Source organism: Carex rostrata, chromosome 15 (assembly GCF_964058835.1).
Source record: "Carex rostrata chromosome 15, lpCarRost1.2, whole genome shotgun sequence".
In the NCBI taxonomy this organism is placed as follows: domain Eukaryota; kingdom Viridiplantae; phylum Streptophyta; class Magnoliopsida; order Poales; family Cyperaceae; genus Carex; species Carex rostrata.
Window position 1 is genome coordinate 8709131 of NC_135932.1, and position 21538 is coordinate 8730668.

The 21538-nt window shown below is 37.3% G+C and overlaps 1 protein-coding gene across 1 annotated transcript; it reads right to left on the reverse strand.

Annotated features, from left to right (window-relative positions):
• Positions 1-14240: 14240 nt before the first annotated feature.
• LOC144566714 (putative 12-oxophytodienoate reductase 11) lies at positions 14241-18903 on the reverse strand. The gene is given in 6 exon segments (XM_078316738.1): positions 14241-15093; positions 15095-15240; positions 15507-15680; positions 15974-16104; positions 16390-16530; positions 18631-18903. Coding segments are annotated over 6 exon segments (1098 nt in total). The 5' UTR covers positions 18693-18903; the 3' UTR covers positions 14241-14649.
• Between the last annotated feature and the right edge of the window lie 2635 nt (positions 18904-21538).

Below are 21538 nucleotides of genomic sequence, written 5' to 3' on the forward strand. Positions count from 1 at the left end.
TGTATATATGTGAATATATCTTTCTCTCTCTACCCCTCCACCCCTATTTATAGTGTTTAGAGTTGGTTGCAAAAGACCAAAATGCCCTCCAAGTTCGGCCTATTTACAAGACATGCCATTGACACCTCATCCTTTTTATATGTGAAATGACCAAAATACCCCTTCCACACCCTTCCACATCCTTCTCCATGCTTCTACACATGCAAGATGGCATAGGTGTGAAATGACCATTTTGCCCTTGTGGATAGGATTGATGACATGTCATCTGGATAGGATCAATGACGTGTCATGCGGATAAGCTCGAATCTGAAAAGACCCGAATGCCCTCGGCCCGAACACAAATAATATTCGTATAATTATTCTAAACAATTATATATATATTTTTCTTTCGGTTATTTGTTTCGGTATCGATGACATGTCATCTGGATAGGATCGATGACGTGTCATGCGGATAAGGTCGAATCTGAAAAGACTCGAATGCCCTCGGCCCGAACACAAATAATATTCGTATAATTATTCTGAATAATTATATATATTTTTCTTGCGGTTGTTGTTTCGATAATTTATACAATGTGTCCTGCACATTTATAAATTAACCGGTCAACTTTTATATAACGTGTCACACACGTTTATAAATTAACCAATGTTTTTGCTTGTTATTTTTACATAACATTTATAATTTAATTATAACACGTATAATTAATTATAACCATCTTATCATTGATCATAACCAATTTATAATCAATCAAAATAAGATTATCCGATTAACTCCTATATGGTGTGACCCAATAGGATCTGTGTTATGTTGGTAAATAGAGTTAAAACCGTTTTAACTTCTATAATCATGGGTGGCGTCTGGCAACACATCATGACCATCCAATTACACAGATGATGCTGTACTGTACAATATCACGATCCAGTAAACAATTTACTTGTGTCTGTTCCTCTGTCTCATAGCTATCAGATCAGTTTCAAGGTAGATGTGTGTCATCCTTGCTAACTGAATCTTTTCTTGATCTTGAGCATATTATCAAATATGATTACTCTTGTAATCATACCGCGCGCTGATAATCTTACTCTATCAAGGGGCCCAGTGATGCTATAACTCGTATAGAGATACGAGGGACAAGTAGTATTCTTGGCAGACTATCACTTCCTCAGCTAAGCTATATATATCGAAATGCTACCGTTATGACTGCTTTTTACGGACAGTGTTAGATAACACTCACACATATATATTTCTTAGTGGGAACGATAAATACCTCATACTTTAGAACGTGACACTGAATGAAAAACATAAATGACACGAACACAATTCTATTTAATGTTTTCATTCGGGGTCTGTCAAATACCATGTTCCTAGAACATGTATCTATGTGATTAAAATGACATCTCGTGTCAAATGGTTTGCAAAACTTAACCATCTTTCAATCCACATACTAACCTTATAGTGGTAATTAGTGTTCCTGCTAATTACCTTGGTTAGTGACCTTTTAAGATTAAGAGTATATATCATCTATATTATGGAGTTTCACAATTTCAGTCATGAACTCGAAATGATCCATAAATTCAATAATACTCAAGGCAACAAAATGATATTAATCATCCAATTCATGAACAAAGCTTTATGATAAATTATCGTATTATTGACTTCTAGATTATTACAAACTAACATAAGTATGGGTGGTTGCACTAGTTTTGCCCAGTTGGTAATTCGGGGGTGTGATCAACCATTGTACAAGAGGATCCATCATAGAAAGATGGTTGGTGAAATAAAAAAAACAGTTTACCAGCACAAAAAATGAGCTCCGAGCTACATTTGCATACCAAAACAATAAGGTCTCAATTACCAAAACAATAAGGCCTTGGGTACTCTTGTGTTACCGGGCATTGGATCGTTAATCAGATTGTACAAGAGGATCCATCATAGAAAGATGGTTGGTGAAATAAAAAAAACAGTTTACCAGCACAAAAAATGAGCTCCGAGCTACATTTGCATACCAAAACAATAAGATCTCAATTACCAAAACAATAAGGCCTTGGGTACTCTTGTGTTACCGGGCATTAGATCGATAATCAGTGGGTATTACAAAAAAGGATATTAAGTTTTCGAGTGTTGGATTCCCCGCACACTTCAAATGTAATTTTCAAATCCATTATAGAGGTTTTACAAGAGTATAACCTTAAAAGGGATATGGATAACAAGATTTTTTTTCTATATCTTTCGATAATACTAGCAACAATATAGCTTCCATTGAGATTTTAAACGGTCACTAAATCCAATTATAAATGGTGAAATGTTTCACCAAAAGTGTACTTGCCACATACTTAATCTTGTCGTGAAGGCGGGCCTTAAAACAGAAGCAGTAAAATTATTGATAATTAAATTTAAGGATGCTCTCAGCCACATTGTTTCAAACCCGCAAAGAAAACAATGGTTTGCGTTGATGTTCGTCAATTATGGATTGAGCAAGTTGAAAGTTCCTTGGGATATAGATACCCGTTGGAACTCTACCTATAGGATGTTGAACCGATACCTTCCTTATAATGTTGTCATAGGGGAGTTTTTTAGAAGCTCCACCCCTGAAGGAATGGCATTGAAACCCGACGTCAGGGAATGGGAGCAACTAGAAAGGCTTAGAAATTTTCTAGGAACCTTTTTTACAGCAACTGTCCAACTATCCTGCTCATACTCACCGACGTCATTTGAGTTGCTCAAACATCTCTATAGCATCTCCAAGGTATATTGTGAATTGGAACAAGTTGAAACCCACGATAAATCTCTCACGCCGATCGTAGATGCCATGAAGCAAAAATTTCTAAAATATTGGGAAGATGTACCCCTCCTGGCCATTATCTCAAGCTGCCTCAACCCGGCATACAAGAAGTATTTCACGATCAGAATGGTTCAAGCGTACAAAGAGAATCTACATTTGGACAACACTGGGGTGGAGGCATACGTGAATTCGAAGTTCGATGAGATGTTCAACTTATACAACTCAAGAATGGGTAACAACCAAAATCCGTCTTCGTCCCGTGCCCCTAAGTAAGAATATCTACATTATTTGTAATATCTACATTATTTATAACATCTACATTATTTGTCCACTATTTTTTTTATTTTTAATAGTTCCACTTCCAGAAGCACTAGCAGTGGTGGCTTGTTAGCAGATTTCCAGTCAGAGAGCCGACCGCACACACCCACAAACGAGTTATTGAGCTATATGTTGATGCTCAACGAAAATGAAGATGTTGACATCATGACATGGTGGAAGAGAAATGCAAGGGGCTATCCAACACTGGCGATGATGGCCCGCAACGCATTTGCCGTACCCGTGTCAACCGTCCCTTCTGAAATTTGCTTCAGTTCGGCGAACAAGATCCTCTCTGATAAGCGCAGTAAGTTGGTGTAGGGCGCAGAAAGTTGCACGGCGTCAGGTTAGCTAACGGTGCGGGTTTTATGTGTGGGTGAGTGAAAATGCTCCCAGCTGGGTTCAGTGCTCTGGTTCTTTGGAGTGAACATGAGCAGGTCACTGAACTCAGGGGAAGGCATCCACTGGGTATTTCTTTCTGCATTCCTTCTGGTTCACCCCTTGTGACAACCTACGTTCATGATCAGTTGTCGGAGGTTTTATTATTTTCGATTGTGAGGACGTTTAACTCCCGACGGGCGCAAGCCCCCGCCGTTAATTACATCAGAAAGACCTTTCGAGTCAGACTGAATACCTCATGCATTCCGGGATTTGTGCCTATGGGTTGTGAACTGAATAATGGGGCTAAAAGGGGCTCATGTATTGTTTGTTTTGGTCATGTGGTTGGTTCTCATTTGACTTTGGATTTCTTTTTTGGTCAATTACCACGATATGTGCATGAAAATATGGATTCCATGAGAATGTGCATGAGAAATATCATTTATGTGTTTTTGATTTGAAAGGAGCATTTAAATATCTTTTTTTTATATTTTTATTTATAAGGATATGTCACGAGAGGGGTCTTTTGGTCATTTCAGATTATGGATGGGACCTGGATATGTTCAATTATTATTTAAAATTACAGAGGATTGAATTTGGGTTCGTTTGGAACTGATTTGAGTCAATTTGGACTTAGTATGAGAAAGTTATGGTCAAAAAGGACTTGAAAGGATCCATTTGTAAAGATTTTATATTTCAGGGACTGATTGGTAATTTCTGAAGGACTTGGGTGTGCAATTTTGAGGTTTTGATGAGGTTTGTAATGAAGTATGGACTTCCAGGGACTTTTTTATGAAGATTTTTATCATGTTAGGGACATGTCTGCAAATAAACAAGGACTTCGGTGCACATTTTAAATTGTCAGAGGGAGTTATGTACAAAACATATTTCATGAACAGGGATCAAGAGCCGTTAGATCATTATTTGTGCTTTGGGATTCGGATATATGGTTTCAAGATATGTGCTGAGCTTTGAGATTTGTGGGCTCAGAGATTAGATTTGGGCTTTGGACATAACATTGGGCTTATGGGCTTTGGATATTAATTTTAAATAAACATTGGGCTTGTGTCAAAACTCGTGCAGAACGGCCCGAATGATTTTATGACATGTGGGGTCCGATTGTCGGGATCCTTTGGTTATGGATTTAAACTCTGGCCTTCAGATCCAGTGCTGCGTTTGGTGATGCGCACTTTCATTCAAATTTTCATCTGGCGCCTTCGTCATGCGGCCCTGATTCACATCAAAACTCGTGCAAGTCTAATGGCTTCAGTTACGAACTGGAGACTCCATTCCCGATTAAGGTTCATAGCTCAGGTGACACCTCCAGCCATGGCAGGCTTTGAGGAGATGCAGTTTGCGTCGTCTGGGTCTCAGGAGTGTCTTGCACCACTCGTTGGCGGTTATCGGTACCAGTCAGGTTTGAATTCGATTTCGGTGCGATTTACTTCAATTAATGGGCTGCCTAGCATTGTTTCGGGGCATGAAAATTCAGAGAAGCATCAATTTGTCATTTAATTGAGCTTTGAGTATGACTTAGATTTGTTGGTCTCGGTTTGCTTCTCAGTTTCAATACCAATTGGTACCAATGGCTGGTACAGAGGGTTTGGGATCAATCTCAACATTCAGAAGAATCATTTGGACCATTTTAAGGGATTTTCAAACTTGCAGAAGACTCGATTTTAGATAGAGTTTGGTTCTGCTCAAGTGTAGTGCATAAAAGCACATGTTTCAGATTTTCTAAACTCATTGCCTTGTGAATTTTGTACACAAGGTGTAAATTTTATTTTAGAAAGTCATAAAGGAATATGTCAGGAAGCTCATGTGCCAATTTTTACTATTTTAGCAAATTTATTTGCATTTTTAATTCATGACAGGGGTATTGTTGTCCATGGTATGCATAATTCTTTTTATTTAATTTTTGATTTAACTTTGAATTTCAATTCAGAGATGAATATGAATCCAAATGGTACAAATTTGGTGTCTATTATGATTGGTTTGAAGTCTAGTTTATGAATATATCATTTATTTGACATTTCAACCCTTTTAGGGGTTTCAAACTGGCAATGCAACAGTCAGGGGTCAAATGTTCAGACAGCAGCATTTTCTGAGTAGCTGAACTTGGGAGATTAATTCCCGTCAATTGGCTACACCAAATTTCATGTTATTTACATAGAAATCTTCTTTAAGTTATGACCTATATGCACATAAAATAGTTTCATTAAAATCGATCCAGAGATATATGAAACACGTGTTTTTGTACAGGGAAGCTTTGCTGGTAAATAGCTGCTGTCATCATGCTGATAGCTAACTTCAGAATTTAATTCCAAGAGTTCTGCTGATCCAAATTTTATGTTCTTTATATGAAAATTCTCAGGATAGAATCTTCTATATTCTGGTAAAATTTCATGAACTTTGGAGCTACCTAGCTGTATCAAACAGGGAGTTGGACATAGGGGCAGATTCAGAACTGGTTCTGGTTTTTGGTATTTCAAAAGGCTGAACTTCGAAAATTCATATTTAATTGAAATGAAATCCAAATAATATGAAATTTGAGTCCATTTCGCATATTTTTTTATTCTCCACATGATGGTGTAATTATTTTTATTACTTGACCCCTGTATCAGTCCAGAATCACTGTTTTACCAGCAGAGGGCAAAAATGGCACTTTTGAGGCATGGCATGGTACCAATGGTACTTGTTATGCATTTAGTTGCTGAGGTCAAGTCATATATCACATAGTTTACAGTTCTCAAGTGCTTTAAAGGGCTGGTTAGGGTTATGACATGGTTTTAATGAATTTAAGCTATCATTTTGACATGAACAAACACAGAGACAAGACCAAATCTCCAAGAAAACCATATGCATCAAGGTTTGAGTATCTCAAATCATCAACAGAAATCAAATATTACAAGGAGGCCCCTGGTTTTACCAAAATCATGTTTTTGAGCCTTCTCACTTGATTGAAAGGGCAAGATCATCAAGACTTCATGAATCAAAAGATGTAAATAGGATCTAACAACATCAGCTGCTGTCCTTTTACACTTTAGACCTTAGTCTTTCACTAATTACAAAGAAGTCATCAAGAATAGCAAAGATTAGCATTTTGGCAGCATAACCCCTTGTACTCTTGATTCCTTTCTTTGCAATTAGGCCCATCAAGCGATCATTAGGTTGAGGAACTGCAAAGGATGCTTACTTGCTCACTTTAAACAGCCCTTGTGCGTTTATCTTTTGTTTAGTCACTTTATTCCCTTTTTGATCACTTTTAATCAAAGAGATTAAGGGATTAGATAAGCAAGGATGCAAGCTTGCTCACTACACTTATCCTAGCCCTTAATTAATTTGCAAAGGTGATCAAGGAGACAGAAGAGAGAAAGAATGCAGAAAATGCAAAAAAAATGTAAAAAAAAATGTGATTTCTATAAAAGGTTTGTATCAAAACCATAGAACTTTGTATTTTAAATCCTTGTAGACATTATTTAAATGTTTTTGAAGAGAAAAATCAGATCAAAAGAAGAAAAATGAAAGAAAAGAAAAAAAGAAGAAAAAGAAAGAAGCTTAGATCATCAAGCTCTGTGCCATGGCACAGAGCTCTCTTTTTCACACCTCAAAATAGCAAGATTGAGGGTTAGATCCCGAAGAATAGAGAGATCAAAGCAATGCACAACAAAAAGTAAGAGAAATGCAAGAAAATGAAGAAACTTTCAAATAAACTTTATTCACCAAGGGAATTAATACATCATACAGCCATCAAGGCTTCTTCTATGCTATCTATACCTATTAATTTGCAGAAAAGCACAGAGCTTGCTATCAAAAAGGAGGAAGAGAGCTTATGAGCTAATTTTCTATGTTCTGAGGCTTTCACAATTATCTATAGCCTAACAGAGTTATGGGGTATGTAGCTTGTTTTTCTCTCTCTTGTGTGTTCAATTCGGTTCGCTTTCTTTGCTGCTAGGCATGGGTATATATAGCCTTCAAGGCTAGGGTTTTGGAGAGCCTATGTTGGCATGATCTCCATCCTTCATTTCTGTTGGGCTGCCTTGTACCAGTAATTAGGTTCACTTAGGCAATACCACAAACACCTTGTGTGCAGCAAAAAAAACAGAATCGTACCAGTACTGGTACAGGCAGAAATCAGCACCAATTTTCAGCAAGAAAGTAAACTGAAAACAACCAAAAACATTTACACAAATTCTGAAAACAAAGACACTTTCAACTGATGAATATCAAGGTTTTATGCTTACAAACCATACACACACATTTTCATCATATGAGATAAACAAAGAGAGATAACTATAAGGCTTGTACCAGCTTTCTAAAACAACCTGTGTATTTCTCTCTTTTTCTTCCTATCTCTATTATCTTTTTCAAGAAGGACATACAAAACAAAGAGGAAGAGGCTAAACTTGTAGAATACGCTAGAACCTCCTGTAGGAAATATCAAGACAGCTCAAATTCCTCTTTTACAAAATAGACCTTAGACTTAACAAAAATATCAATATAGCCCTCTCTCTACTAAATTGACCCAAAATTAGCCCAAATCAATTGGGCTGAAATGAGGAGGGACCCAACAAACTCCCCCTCCCGACTCATGACGAGAAGGGCTGATTCAAGCCCGCTATCTTTCGACAAACCGCGAGCTTTGCTGGTGGTAAGACCTTCGTCATCATATCTGATCCATTCTCATTGGTGTGAACTTTCTCTAAGATTAATGTCTTGTTTTCTAACACATCACGAATCCAATGATATCTCAATTCGATGTGTTTTGATCTCGAATGGAAGGTCGGATTTTTACTAAGATGTATCGCACTCTGACTGTCACAAAATAACACATACCGCTCTTGATTTACACCCAACTCGTGCATAAACTTCTTCATCCATAGCAGCTCCTTGCACGCCTCTGTCACTGCTACATATTCAGCCTCGGTAGTGGATAGTGCGACACATTTTTGCAGCCTTGACTGCCACGAAACTGCACCACCAGCAAAATTCAACAAATAACCTGATGTCGATTTTCTGGAGTCGACATCTCCAGCCCAATCAGCATCTGTGTAGGCCTTTAGCGCAAGTTCACCATTGCCAAAACAAAGACAACTCTTTGCTGTTCCGCGGAGATAACGAAGAATCCATTTCACCGCGGCCCAATGCTCCTTACCAGGATTTGAGAGGAATCGACTCGCCACACCAACTGAATGCGCTATATCTGGCCTCGTGCATATCATTGCATACATTAATGAACCAACAGCTGATGCATATGGCACATTTTTCATCTCCTCCTTCTCTTTTTCATCTTTTGGGCATTTTTCACGAGTCAATTTAAAATGACCTGCTAATGGAGAAGTAACTGGCTTGCATGTGCTCATATCAAATCTCTCTAAAACTTTTTCAATGTATCGCTCTTGAGATAACCAAAGCTTTCGACTTCTTCGATCTCGTGTAATGTGCATGCCGAGAATTTGCCTTGCTGCCCCCAAATCTTTCATTGCAAATGCATGACTAAGCTCCTCCTTTAGCTCTTTAATCTTAGTGGCATCACCACCAACAACTAGCATATCATCAACATAAAGCAATAGGATAAGAAAATCACCACTATGGTACTTTTTCACAAAAACACAACTGTCAGAACCAGTTTTTTCAAAACCATGATCTGACATAAATAACTCAAATTTTTTGTACCATCTCCTTGGCGCTTGCTTCAGCCCATACAAGCTCTTTTTCAGTTTACACACCAGATTTTCTTTTCCTTTTTCTTTAAAGCCTTCAGGCTGCTCCATATAAAGTTCTTCTTCTAAATCTCCGTGGAGAAATGCAGTTTTTACATCGAGTTGCTCAATCTCTAGATTCAAGCTTGCTGCTAGACCGAGAACAACTCGAATTGAGGACATTTTGACCACTGGAGAGAATATCTCATCAAAGTCGATTCCTTTCTTTTGGTCAAATCCTTTCACAACCAACCGAGCTTTGTATCTCGGTTTGGAGCCATTTCCTTCAACTTTCACACGAAAAACCCACTTATTTTTAAGAGCCTTTTTACCTTTCGGTAGATGCATCAATTCAAATGTGTGGTTCTCATATAAGGAGTCCATCTCTTCTTGCATGGCTTTAGTCCATTCACTCTTGCGCTCATGCAACATCGCCTCTTGATAGCTCTCTGGCTCATTACCATCAGCTAGCATCACATACTCATTAGAAGAATACCTCATAGAGGGCTGACGAACTCGATTGGACTTCCTTTGCTGCTGTTCAGGAGCTGCTGGCTGGTCAGATACAGGTTGTTCTAGCTGAACTGGGGGCTGTTGCTCATCAGAATTTTCAATTTCATGTTCAACCTCAACTTCAGTTTCAGTCTCATGGCTTCTAGTATCTCCCCCATGATCACTATTCACAACAGGGCTTGGAATTGGGCTAAAATCAATAAAGGGCTGAGAAGTAGGTTTTAGCTTTTCAACCTTGCCTAAATCCTCAAAAGTCTCATCTTCTAAAAACACCACATCTCGACTTCGAATCACCTTCTTTTCAGCCGGATCCCATAACCTATAACCAAATTCACCGTTTCCATAACCCAAAAAGATACATTCTTTTGACTTACTGTCAAGTTTCGATCTTTCATCTTTTGGGATATGCACAAAGGATCGACAACCAAACACTCGCAAATGCCTGTAGGACACATCCTTTCCAGACCAGACTCGCTCAGGCACATCACCGTCAAGCGCATATGAGGGTGAGAGGTTGATCAAGTGAACAGCAGTATTCATCGCCTCACCCCAAAATGTCTTTGGTAGTTTTGAGTGAGAAAGCATACATCGGATTCTCTCACAAATCGTGCGGTTCATCCTCTCAGCCACGCCATTTTGTTGCGGAGTTTTTGGGACCGTCTTTTCAAGTTTGATGCCATGTGCCTTGCAATAGGCTTCAAATGGCCCGCGGTATTCTCCGCCATTATCAGATCTAACACACTTCAGTTTTTGCCCAGTTTCTCGCTCAACACCGGCATGAAATTGCTTAAACACCTCCAAAACTTGGTCTTTCGACTTCAGCGCATAGGCCCACAATTTCCTAGAAAAATCATCAATAAAAGTGACAAAATACAAAGCACCACCAAGTGTCCTGTCACTCATCAAACAAAGGTCAGTATGAACCAAGTCTAGTATATTATATTTTTTAGAAGAAGCAGATTTTTGGAAAGCTACCCGGTGTTGTTTACCAGCAAAACAATGTGTGCACGTCTTGAGGGCTGCACCATCACTTGGAACAATGTTCTTTCTTGCGAGAATCTGAAGGCCTTTCTCGCTCATGTGACCTAATCGCAAATGCCATAAATCGGTCGAGTTGCACTCAACCGCATTTGCCTCACCACATAATCTGACCCGTGTAGTGTAAAGAGAGCTCATCTTCTCACCACGAGCAACAACTAAAGAACCTTTGGATAGCTTCCATTTTCCTTGACCAAAATGGTTATGGAACCCCTCATCATCTAGAGCACCGGTAGAGATCAAATTCAGCCGCACGTCCGGCACATGCCGAACATTTTTGAGAAGTAATCTGCACCCCACATCGGTTTCTACACTCACATCTCCAATACCAACTATCTTGCACACCCCATTATTTCCCATTCTTACCAAACCAAATTCACCTTTGGTGTAAGATGTAAACAAATCACGCCGCGAAGTGACGTGAAATGAGGCTGCTGAATCAACTACCCAAGTGGAGTCTTGACAAGTGAAGTTAACGAAACCATCACCACAAACAATGATCACATCACCTTCACATGCAACAGCAACATTGCTATCTTTCTCATTTTCTACGGCTTTGCCCCTGAATTGGTCCTTTCTGCCCCTTTCAAATTTCTCTTTCAACTTTCGACATTCAGATTTCATGTGGCCTGGCTTATGGCAGTAGTAACATGTAATCCCTTTGCGAGATTTTGACCTCCCTTTTGATTTATCATGGCTGCCTTGATTGTGTGGATTTCTGTACTTGCTCCGCCCACGGTTTTCAATAACAAAGGCTGCTGATTCGTTAGAGATCCCTTGATCTTTTCGCCTCAACTCTTCATTAAGCATGCTGTCCTTCACCATACTCAACGTAACAGTCCCATTTGGTGCCGAGTTACTGAGCGACACCACAAGGGTCTCCCAACTGTCGGGCAAAGAGCTCAATAGGATCAGTGCTTGCAGCTCCTCATCTATGACCATTTTCATGGCTACCAATCGGTTTATACTATCCTGAAACCGACTCAGATGTTCAGTCACCGAGGTCCCCTCTTTGTATTTCATGTTAACAAGTTTTCGGATAAGAAAAGCTTTGTTTTGAGCTGTTTTTCTTTCATACAAACTCTCAAGTTTCGTCCATAATGTGTGTGCATTGGTCTCTGCAGCTACATGATGAAATACACTATCATCAATCCATTGTCGTATCAGACCTACGGTCTTTCGGTTGCTCACTTTCCAATCATCATCAGTTGCAGTTGTTGGTTTCTTGCTATCTCCCTCCACTGGATGATATGCATCTTTGCAATATAACAAATCCTCCATACGGGGTTTCCAAATCGAGTAATTGGTAGAGGTCAGTTTTATCATGGTGCCACTAGAAACTTCTTCCATTGGTTACACACAGCTGTCTCTAGAACCTGAGCTCTGATACCAGATGTTGGGCTGCCTTGTACCAGTAATTAGGTTCACTTAGGCAATACCACAAACACCTTGTGTGCAGCAAAAAAAACAGAATCGTACCAGTACTGGTACAGGCAGAAATCAGCACCAATTTTCAGCAAGAAAGTAAACTGAAAACAACCAAAAACATTTACACAAATTCTGAAAACAAAGACACTTTCAACTGATGAATATCAAGGTTTTATGCTTACAAACCATACACACACATTTTCATCATATGAGATAAACAAAGAGAGATAACTATAAGGCTTGTACCAGCTTTCTAAAACAACCTGTGTATTTCTCTCTTTTTCTTCCTATCTCTATTATCTTTTTCAAGAAGGACATACAAAACAAAGAGGAAGAGGCTAAACTTGTAGAATACGCTAGAACCTCCTGTAGGAAATATCAAGACAGCTCAAATTCCTCTTTTACAAAATAGACCTTAGACTTAACAAAAATATCAATATAGCCCTCTCTCTACTAAATTGACCCAAAATTAGCCCAAATCAATTGGGCTGAAATGAGGAGGGACCCAACAATTTCTTCATCATGTTATCAAGGGTTCAGATTATAGCCCGTCATTTGCAGGGGTTTGAACCAATTATAATGTGCCATCTCATCAATCCATAGACAGTCTCATTTATAGCCATTGATTTCATTCATTCAAAGGCTTGGATTTCATGCATGAAGCTGTGAAGAGGATCATGCTTTCCTCACTACCCTGGGGTGGAGATTCATGTGCTGGCATTATCCGCATCGTTCATTTCCATCTGATCGGACGGCCACGGCTTGAGGCGCAGAGAAGGCAGTAGCAGCAGGGGTCAGGACCAGCTGTCCGTTGCTTCTCTTGTCGTTTATTTCCATTTGAGCCGTTTGGAGAGAAAGGTGAAGATCCTATTCATCCGTGTAGGCATGATGCATCATGAGCCGTGAGGCTGCCTATTGATGGTCTTCGGTGAACCGAGCTTTTGAGCTGAGAACCACGCAAGGCGCGTTGCGCACCCATTCAATTTCAACGGGATTTTGCATTGGGCTTGATGCTGATTGGCTGAGGCTTGGTGGGTCTCATTAATCAGATTAATTGAGAGGCATAGTTCACTCCTCTGATTTGAACCACACCGAAGTGCTAGGCCCAATTCGGCCTGTGCAGCAAATGGGTTTATTTTGCTTAATTCGGCCCACCAAAGCAAATCAAAACATATCTATTTTAATTGGATCACGCCTATATATTAAAGCAAACCATAACAGATCCATGTAGCGATTTCATCTCTTTGCTTTAAGCCGTGAACCATCATCTCAATTTCATGATTTGAATAGACATCATCTCCATTTCAAACCATGATGGATGCCTCCATTTCATTTTATTTAAATTATTACCAATTTTTTCATTTATTTAATTTGGCAACAATTTAGGGTACAACAGTTGGGTGCACATGTTTTTGGAAAACTTGTGTGCTTGAAAGATTGGATTGATGCTGACGAGCGCAAGCAACATCGAGATCAACAAGAATCATCATCCGGAGTCAAGACTGAAGAAAGCGGTACCGAACTGCCCGATGATAATTCGGATTCAAACGGTGCGGAAGAGAGCGAGCAATGGTACATGAATCCGAACTACTAGATAGGTAGTGTCGGTATAAATTTCTAACCTCTTTTAATATTTATGGTTATTTTTTAAATTATAAATTTCTAAACAATTCAATTAATTTTTAAATTATTCATTCTAAAGAAAAATTACTAACAAAAAAAAGGTAGAACTCCGCCTATGTTATTTTACATAGCCAGTCTCAAGCCCGGAATAAAGGAGGAGGGTAACTTTTATTTTTTAATCTATTACTTTAAAATAATTCATAATTATTTTTAAAGTAATTGATTTAAGAAGTTTTTCATTTATATTTTATTGCTTTGAAGTAATTAATTTAAGCTATTTTTTATTTATATTTTATTTAACCAAATAAAATCAATGAACGTTTAGAAAATATATTCTTGTTTTAAAATGAACGTTTGCACAATATATTATCAATTTAAAATGTAAACTAAAAATTTCGAGATAAAAATAAATTATGAAACTATCTAATTACAATGAGAATTTGAAAATAAAATAAAATGATCCGTATAAAGACATAAATAAATAGATTTGTACTTACCCGAATAAATATACAAATTTTCGCACGAATAATTTTTATATATAAAATTACAAATTTTATTTATTTAGGAATTATAAAAAAAAAAAAAACAGAAAGAAAAAAACATAAGAGAAAAAAAAAACCCCGGCGGACCGGACTCGTACACGTCAACCCGCAACGGGTAATAAAAGGACCGGATAGAGGTTTTGGGAAAATTACCCATCTACCCGTCATGGGTTTTACCCGTACCCGGCCTACCCCTTTACCCGTCCTAACCGTTACCCCTAACGAGTAACCCGTTAGCAAACCACTAGCAAGAGATATGACCATTTTATTATTTATATATTTATATTAAATAATCACAAAGTAGCAATATATATCAACTGGATGCTTTTCTTTTTAATTGGACGAAAGAAACGGATAATCGGTATAGCCCACAACTGGATCTGGAATATAGAAGGTGCTCCTATTGTACTTGTTCAAAGGTGCATCCAATTCAAACCTCTTAGGCAAGTCTGGGTTTGCCAGAAAAATTCGACCGTATGCAACCAAATCAGTGTACCCACTAGAGACTGCCTTGTTTCCATCTTCTTTATCATATCCACCAGCCACAATAAAAGTACCATTGAATGCTTTCCTCATCGGTAAAAGACTATGTGGCGTCTCAGCTTTTTCACCGACTTGTATCATCCTTGGTTCTACCATGTGGCAGTACACAATGCCAAATTTGTTGAGGGCATTCACCATGTACAGTCCAAGTGCCTCAGGGTTTGAATCGCCTGATTGCTGGTAATTAGCAAATGGAGAAAGTCTGATACCAACCCGCTCGGGTCCTATTTCTTTTTGTTACAGACTCAACAATTTCAAGTGCGAAGCGGCAACGGTTCTCAAGGCTGCCGCCATACTGGTCAGTACGATCATTGGTTTCGTCTTTCAAGAATTGTTCAATTAGGTATCCATGAGCTCCATGAATCTCAACACCATCAAAACCTATATGATATGGAAATAAATATATTCTATTAAAACTAGTTCAACATGGGTATCGTGATCATGGAGTAATTTGTGTAGAATAACCGAATAAATATAACCATGTATAGTTGGAAGTATGAATCCATTGGTAATGGTGATACTCATAATAGATGATGTCATCTAGCTAATGACCAATTCTGGACCTGCTTCCATGGCATTTCATCTAGGTAATGTACAAAATATCAAACTAGTGTGATGGCAGCAAATACTGTAAAATCAGCTTGTACCTGCTTCCATGGCATTTCGAGCAGCAAGCCTAAAATCATTGACAATCTTTGGGATCTCATCGGTCTCTAATCTTCTCGGTGGGGAGTATTCTGTTGGGTCCCCATTGGCACGCTTTTGTGGTGCCAGTGGCTTGTCAGTAGATGAAATTGGGGCTTGGCCATTTGGTTGGAACTCTGCCATAGTTAAATTGCTTGTAATTAACGACTAACAAAAGAACCAAATAAAGAGCACAGGCAAGGGGGTAGACTATCAATCTACAACCAAGTTTCGCAGAATTTATGATTTGATATCAATATTCATGGTTTAATTTGTAATCTGAGATATTTACTTGTGTGGCCAATATACATATGCCCCATGAATTAGAATCTAACATGCATTGCTCAAGTCATGAACATAATAACTTCATTGTCACCATTTCATATTAGAGTTAATAAATCATCATAAAAGAGTACAAAAAAGACCTTACGGTACTTTGAAACCCTTCCAACATGCCAAATCTGGCAAAAGAATATGCCGCCTTTTGCATGAACGGCATCAACAATTGGCTTCCATGCTTCCACTTGTTCTTTTGTCCAAATGCCAGGCGTTTCTGGATAGCTGCCAAATTTGTGGCAAGTGCCAGGGATAGAAACAGAAGTTTAGGGGCCCCTCATAAAATGGTATAGGCACTATAAAATCTCCACTGGATTCCCCAACTTGCAATTGCCTAAATCCCGAATCAATTCCCAACAACAGTAAAAGTAAAACTAACCCTGCCTTTGGTAGTTAACCCCATAATTGGGTAGTTACTAACTAAAAATTGCACAAAGCTTCTATTGAGTCCATTTACTCTAAATTGTGAAATGAAATGTAAATCGTGCTAATCAAAGAAGAAAATATTACCCCTGTGCAGTATCAGAAATACCAGTTGCCTCAGCAATCAAAAGACCACCTGGGGTTGTTCTCTGAGAATAATACAATATAGCATGTGGCTGAGGTACATTACCGTAAGATCTTTGCCTTGTCAGTGGAGCAAGGACGATTCTGGAAAATTGTAAAAACTATGAGAAATGGAATAAGAAGTCTCATAAATATAAATTACTTATGGGATATAATTAAGCGAAAGATTTCTGACAAGCAATATATACAGCGTTTTGAACCAACCTAACATAAATTACTGATGGGATATATATAATTGAGGCCGACAGTTGTTGCCGACAATTCGTTGTGTTCATCTTTTTATTTAATCGAGTTGCTAAATATTTTGATGAAAGATCAAATTTGTGAGTAAGGTAAATTCAAAATAATCAAGAAGATTGTATTTAACTTACTGATAACCCGTGCTGGCATTTACAACTGAAGCTGATAACTGGTTCATAATATTTTTGCATAATATGAATAATTTTAATGAAGACACAATTAGGCCCTGACTTGCAATGACATACTATCTATACTGGCACCGAACCTAAACTCAATTGTCTCTCAGCAAAACCAGAGATCATTTTAACTATTCTATCTCAGAAATTCACCTGGATTTCTCCTTCTAAGTGGTATCCACCAATAAATAAGGTCTTCTATTTATTTTATGAAAGGGGGGAATTTCGTCTATACCCCTCAAAAACGTTGAAATTACGTATTTCCCCCTCTAAAATTCATAATATCATATTTACCCTTCTAAACTTAAAAAACTCACAAATATACCCAATTTACTTAAAACTCAGTTTAATTATGTTAATTTTCTATAAACTATGATTAATTAACCTCTTAATTAATATTACGATCCTTCCCCTTCTTCTGCATCAAGAAGTTATTGATTGCTCCCGTCTTCTTTGATGCTAAAACTGCACATGCCTTGGATGAATTCACGTGATATACCATGCTAGAAATCCTGGAGAAGCAAGCCTGCTTAAATCGTTGCCTTTGAAATTCACCAGGTGATCGATTGAGAGGAATGCACAACACCTGTTCGCTGAAATGTCCAACAATGAATCTTCCACCTGATTGATGCACACCACCTGCTCGCTAAAATGTCCAACCATTTCTTCCCTGCTCTCAGAAACCGGGACTATCAACCCTCACCTTACTCTACTTTTCCCATGTGCTATCTTCTGCTCAAAACCTTTCTATACATGACATTGCTACCAACCTTCATTAATACCTTCCATACACTATTATATAATTGGTCCATATACCAATTACAAATCTCTCTCTCTCTCTCTCTCTCTCTCTCTCTCTATCTCTCTTCTCCATCCATCCATCCTTACAACATTATATATTGGGCTTCAATTGTGACATGGAATTTGATTTGAGATTATTTTACCATATCTTTTCAACATTATATTTTTCCGATGCCTAAACATTATTTGAGATTATTGCCTGTTTAAGTACTTCTCCCAGTATTTTGTTTTTAAAATATAATTTATTTGGGATACACTATTATTCTGATAATACTTTTAACAACCAACATTTCAAATGTGAGATTGAGAACGAGGTGGTGTTATGTATGTACATAACTCAAATTCTATTTAGAATTTATTTTATGGTTTTTTTGGATTAAATTAGTATCAACACACCTTGCTTCTTTAGAGGCTGTAGCTGAACTTATTTTATCCCTTTTTAAGAAAATTTCCACCTTCACTCACATCTGCTACATGAACCAACCAGTCATACTATTTTGCAAGCTCTCGTATTCTATTGATGATATCCAAAGTGAAAACAGAGAAGAGCAATGGGAATAGAACAAAAAGAAAATAAACAAGAGGAGCAAGAAAGATACAACGAAAGAAAACATGGATCAAACATAAAATAGAGTTCAAGCATGACAAAAGTCAGGTTAGAAACTGAGTTATGTGATTAATTATATTTTTCAGAATATTAAACATGATTAATTCAAATTTTGGGTATATTTGATAGATATTAAAATTGCAATGGGTAAATATGTGAGTTTTTAAAATTTAGAAGGGTAAATATGATATTACGAATTTTAGACGGGGAATACGTAATTTTGACCTTTTTGAGGGGTATACAATACAATTACCAAATTTTGATTGTTTCGAACTCTCGCCGGCTTTTCAGGTAAAAATCAAGAATTAAGCCAAAAGAAAAAATTGATTAATTTAAGTGATTAATATCTGTGGCACTGACCTGTGAGAGAGTTGGAACGGGCCCATCTTGTAAGGCGTGAGTAGAGGAATTGTTGGTGCCATTGCTCACTAGCTCTCTCTCCCTCCTAACTTTTTTTAATTCAATAATCGGATCTCTATGTTTTTTTCCTCTTCTTTTTTATTCAGATGCTGTAGAAGGATCTCTATTTATAGGAGTCAGTATCGATGACTTATTACAGCAATGAACAGAGAACAAAGAGCCGTCTCTTTTTTTTTGTACTTTTCTAATTGGCAAACAACAGAAACAAAAGTCATAATAAAATAAGAGAGGAAGAAAAGAGTTGAAAAGGACATTCCTAGTAAAAAGAAGCCTCCATTTATTAATAACCGGAGGAGTTGTAAGGCTAATACATTGGGAGGCTATTCTCTCCAGTTTCCTGTAACTGGAGATTAACCTGGTATATGGCAGCAGCATTGCAGCAACTGCCCAATCACTGTTCGCCATCTGGATTATCGATGTTACTTTGTTTTTTTCTTTTTTGAGTAGCCTATCGATGTTACTTCCCAAGAAGACGAGGAAAGAAAAAGTAGCTCTGGAAATTGGATCCTCCGTGGCCTTTGGCTGTCCGGTTATCAGTTTTGGTGTTCAATCTGATCCAGATTCTGATTGGACGGTCTGGATTTAACCTCAAATTTTGAGTTACCTCAGAGGATCTGACTCCATTGACTCCATTCTATGCGGGTAAAGATTTTGACTTCATGCAGCGCAAGAACCATATGCAAATATTTGCTAATTCTATTGTCTGTGCGCTGCATGAAGCCAAAACTACTCTGTTAAAATCTTTACCCATTCTATGCTGAATTGCTGATCATCCACGCCAAACAAAATACAGTTACCAAATCATGTATCACGTTAATAAACACGGCTAGGTACTTGCTCCTTGTTTACAAAGCAGATCTAGCTAGTAGTCCATAGAGAGCCACGCTGGCTTTGATTTAAGCCCAAGTTTCAATTCCCCAATCAATTACCAAATTTTGTGGGTGATGACCAGATAATGTATTAATTCAAAAATTGTTCAACTGTAATTTTTTTTTTTAATTCGATAGTTTTAAGTATATATGATCTATTATATATTGTATATGTTATCATGAACATTAAAAAAATGATAAATTTTGGTGTTAGTTTAATCAGGGGCGGAGCCAAACATTCAAGGTATGAGGGTCAAACGTAAATGGGAATTAAGCATATAATTTTTTATGCTGCAAATAGAGATCAATTTAACAGTTTCGCAACATTTTCTACTAAATTATATACAAATTTAACAATAAATATAAATTTTTTGAAAATAAATGGAGTCAATTGACCCATTTATATATAGTGTCTCCGCCTCTGAGTTTAATTGTTTGTAAAACATCTTAAAATTTGAAATGATTTATATTTGTAAGTTAATATCAAATAACATCAAATTTACATAAAATTTGATATATAATTGACCTACGAAAATTAATGGTTTATATAATTTGTTTCTATATTTTTTAAAATATCGTGAAGATTTCTAAGTTCTCTCATTATTTATACACTTTTTAACTTTAATTAATTTTTTAAGCAAATCCATAACTATATTCGTTGTTTCGCATCACTATAAAGTCATGAATAAATCATTATAAAGTTGGATGTATAAATTTCATTAATGTCGCCGTAAAGTCGTTTATTTGGAGCATCTCCATTTTAGAGAACTTAAATTAGGATATAACTCATTTACTTCCCATTTATTTTCCTATTTACTGCTTTGATCTAGAAATGTCATTTAAGATCGTGCAAGGAATAGCTCAAGAATAGCGATTTTTGGATTAGTGATTGAGAATAGTGCTAACCCAAGAGATTCAAGAATAGCACTAACTTTGGCTATTCCGGATTTGTAGAAATGTTGTTTGGATTGTATGTTAGGAATAGCAAAGGTCAGCGGGTGCTAAATCGCTATTCTTGTGGGTGCTAAATCGCTAACCCAACGTTTTCACGGAATAGCGGGATAGAGCTAATCCGGAGCTATTCTTAATCTTCGTTTCACGTTTGGATGACCCTCTTCTAAGAATAGCTCCGCTATTCTGAGAATAGCTCTATTCTTTGAGCATCCAAACGCACCCATTAATATTTATAGAATTGTGTTCTGATAATTAAGATAGGTTTTAAATTTAGTAGCTTTTTGTCCGTTTTTGTATTCATTAAATTTTAATGAATAAGGGTGTGAAGATTAAATGTTAAGCTGCACTAAAGAGAGTCTGTTCGATAATTAAGCTTGATAAAATACGTACACTAAAAGGTGATTTCAAACTCTACAAGTACTCAGTTTGAAAGCTTAAAACTCTTTAGAAGCTTAAGTTCAAGGAGGCTTAATTCAAAGTTACCAATAAAGTGCAATAGAGACTTCTCTGTTACCCATAGAGTGAAATCTCTTTTCTACTAGTCCACAAACATAGTCACAAGATTTGCAAATTATTCGTAAATAATTCGTTTTTCTGTGATGACGAATCAAACACCGAATTATTCAGTCAACCAAATTATTCCTGGATAATTTGCGAATTTTACGAACTTTTTCTGAATTTTACGAACTATTCGTGAATTTTTTTCCGAATTTTTCCCATAACATTTTTTTTTGGTTTATTTTATTTTATTTTATTTTATTTTATTTTATTTTCCCACAACACGGGGCTGCATGGCAGTCTGTTTTCTCTAGTCTTTGACATTTAATTCGCCGCAATCCCCTTTTATTTTTCACAAATTATAACATTTTAGTTTTGTAATGGGAGCCGGATACAACCAACAAGCAAAGTTTGTGTTTTCTATCAATAACACTACTTGTGGTAATAGGAGATTGAGTATCCTATAATTCATCTCTTATTTGTATGAACACAAGGGATGGTTTCATATTAATTTTGACAAAATCAAC